Source organism: Otolemur garnettii, unplaced genomic scaffold, assembly GCF_000181295.1.
Source record: "Otolemur garnettii isolate 467f Iridium unplaced genomic scaffold, OtoGar3 scaffold00063, whole genome shotgun sequence".
Lineage (NCBI taxonomy): Eukaryota > Metazoa > Chordata > Mammalia > Primates > Galagidae > Otolemur > Otolemur garnettii.
In genome coordinates, this window is record NW_003852458.1 from 10,191,352 (window position 1) to 10,194,526 (window position 3,175).

The 3,175-nt window shown below is 35.4% G+C and overlaps 1 protein-coding gene across 3 annotated transcripts in view; it reads right to left on the reverse strand.

Annotated features, from left to right (window-relative positions):
- Window positions 1-3,175, reverse strand: part of HMGCS1 (3-hydroxy-3-methylglutaryl-CoA synthase 1) — a 26,035-nt gene that overhangs the window by 8,998 nt on the left and 13,862 nt on the right. For all 3 annotated transcript variants that reach the window (XM_012807109.2, XM_003792962.3, XM_023515017.1), the window contains 3 exons: window positions 2,816-2,941; window positions 2,042-2,206; window positions 474-639 (listed from right to left, as the gene is read on the reverse strand). In XM_012807109.2, the coding sequence (XP_012662563.1) occupies window positions 474-639; window positions 2,042-2,206; window positions 2,816-2,941 (457 nt within the window). The remainder of the gene's footprint in view (window positions 1-473; window positions 640-2,041; window positions 2,207-2,815; window positions 2,942-3,175) is intronic.

Genomic DNA, 3,175 nt, shown 5'->3' on the forward strand with positions numbered 1-3,175 from the left:
AAAAAAAAAAAAAAAAAAAGAATTCTATCAGATGAAAAGGACACAGGCAGAGATTGAAATAGAATGAGTTTAACATGCACAGCATGTTAAGAAGCCTAAAAAAGACAAACATGGGTGAGCATGAAAGTAGACTTTAACAGTGGTGTGTGCAGGATGGATAGGGCACAGAGGCTAGAGAGAGCCTGCTGTTGTGAATATAGGTACTTGTGTAGTTATTTTATCATGGTGACAACTGGAACAGAGATAAAAGGAAGAAATCAGAAAATCTTGGACGTCACTGAAAAATTCACACTAGTAAGTAAGCTACCACCCCTCTCGACTCAGTCCCTTCACTATTGACCCACATAGATTAGACCAGATGACTTCTAAGATCCTTTTGACTCTAAAATTTCCCGATTTGCATAAATAATAATTTAACAGATATAAAAATGCTCTAATATAGAAAGGGAAAAAGCCATACTAGCTCCTCTTACCCAAAAGCTTCCAGACCACTATAGATGCTATTTTTATCTCTGTTCTGATCATTAAGGAAGTCATTCAGCAACATCCGAGCTAGAGATTTCTGAACCAGTTTACAGTATGGTGAATGAAAGATCATGAAGCCAAAATCATTCAAGGTAAAATCTTTATCATTTCCCTCTGAAAGAGAAAAGAGAAATCTAAGAAAACTACGAAATTCTTATAAAGTCATAAACTTTTAAGTTTGAATTTAGAATAAGGCTAGGATGTTTTTTATCTCTTTAAACAGCAACCCAAAATACACTGTATAATAAAATTTCTCTATAGTTTAAACATATAAAAGACATCTAGAGATGAATCTATATAGACTACCACATCACTGATTTTAAAATTTAAGAGTCATAACATATTAGAAGGTTATGTATATTTACTTTAGTGGTTGGACCAGTATTTTTTTAAATAAAGTACAATAAAAAAAGTTAAATAGAGTAGAAAAATAGCAAACTGCATAACTTATAGGATGGATAAGTAATTTCATGCCACTTTCGTTTCAGTTTCGTACACATACACAATGAAAAATGTACATCTTGGTGGCACCTGTAGCTCAAGTGGCTAAGGCACCACACATACACCAGAGCTGTCGGGGTTGAATCCGGCCTGGGCCTGCCAAATAATGACAACTACAACCAAAAAAACAAAATAGCCAGACATTCTGGCAGATGCCTGTACTCCCAGCTACTCAGAAGGCTGAAGCAAGAGAATCACTTAAGCCCAGGATGGAGGTTGCTGTGAGCTGTGATGGCACAGCACTCTACCCAGGGTGATAGCTTGAAGCTATCTCAAAAAAAAAAAAAAAGAAGAAGAAGAATGTACATCTTAATCGTGGGTCTTAATAAAAAATTAGAAAAATCACTTGATAATATATACTAACAATACGACATTTTACATACTGGAAGATTGTTTCTTATCCAGAGCCACTATGTTCCTTAATACTGGTTATTAAATATTATTTTTAACCCTTTCTCACAACCTCTAAAAAGCAAAGTTGGACTACATAAAAAATATATTTTATATGATACCATGTACTGCAATAGCATTAATTCAAATACTATCTTTTTCAACACTTTAAGAATTTTTTCAGAGTTAAAGGCTGAGATTAATAATAATAGTGAAAAGGCAAATAGTAATTTATTGGTCAAATATAAAGAGATTATTGGTAAAGGAGGAATCATCTTATTGTATATTCTTCATAGTTTTCTCTGAATCACAGTTGTAAACTAAACTAAAACCTTGTTAAAATACCTCTCTGAAAAGATGAACAAAATTCAAGCTACTTTTACTCCACTTTGATTTTCTTACATGGGATAAATCAATCTAAGCATTTTTGCAGAGATACACCTCATTTTCAAGTTACCTCTTCTAAATTCCATATCCCCAGAAACCATGGAAAAATGCTGTTTGGTAGATGAGGAAGAAATGGTAAAAGGACACGAATGAAGGATGCCTTTCTCACCAAAGACATCTAGGACAGTGTACTGCCTTTAAGAGAAGCCAAAAACCAAGGAACATTGGTAAAACCCACCTTTCTGCCACTTGGTGTGGATCTTTTTGCAGTAGACAGAATAGCAGCGGTCTAATGCACTGAGGTAGCACTGTATGGAGAGTTTCCCATCTACTATAGGATATTCAGAGAGCATATCAGGCTTGTAAAAGTCATAGGCATGTTGCATATGTGTCCCACGCAGCCCTAGTAGAACCAAAAAGGAAGACGTCTATGTATTTCTTCTGCTTCTTGATGTTTGTAAAATATGTTAGTAAGCATACTGCATTATGCAAGGCCCATTCTTGACTATTTAATCAACTCTCACCCCTTATAGCATAGAAATCTCGTGGTGAAGCCAATATAATTGATTTTTCTTAATGTTTATTTGTTTTCTTAATGCCCAGCATGTCCATAGAAAAAAGCCAATATAATTGAAATGAAACCTAACAGTATCCACAGACAGGCCTGTGACTCTCTGTTGATATAAAACTTTTCATGTAACTTTCATAAGTCTAACTGGGAGTTCAGAGTAGCTCAACTGAACTGAAGACAAATTAAACTTGTCAGTGCCTACAAGCAAGTTACTACATAAGCTGTTACTTAAACCCGATTTTGACCCATTTTATCTCTCTATAATGTAGGGATGACACCACCTACCTTATAAAATTGCTTTAAGTAAGATAATATACATAAAGCACTTAGCAGATAGTGCCTGCCTTTAATGAACACTCAATAAATGTCCTGTTTCTATTTTAAAATTTCTCACTATATTCTGCTACTAAAAAAAAAAAAAATGCTTTCCCAAATACTCACCTCGTTCAAAAATTAAAGGAGCATTTGGCCCAATTAGCATAGCCACGGCTCCAACTCCACCTGTAGGTCTAGCATTTCCAGTGGCATATACAGCAATATCTCCTGCAACCACTAGGGCATACCGTCCTGAAAAATAGTTTTTGTTATTTCACAAGGTGAGCAACACTATAAATAAATGTAAAATTGAAGACTACTATATTTTCCTCAGGATATATTTTCCCTATCTTTGATAAAGAAAGAAAATGTTCTCAGGCTCGGTGCCTGTAGCTCAGCAGCTAGGGTGCCAGCCATGTATACCAGAGGTGGGGGGTTCAAATCCAGCCCAGGCCTGCCAAACAACAATGGCAACTACAACCAAAA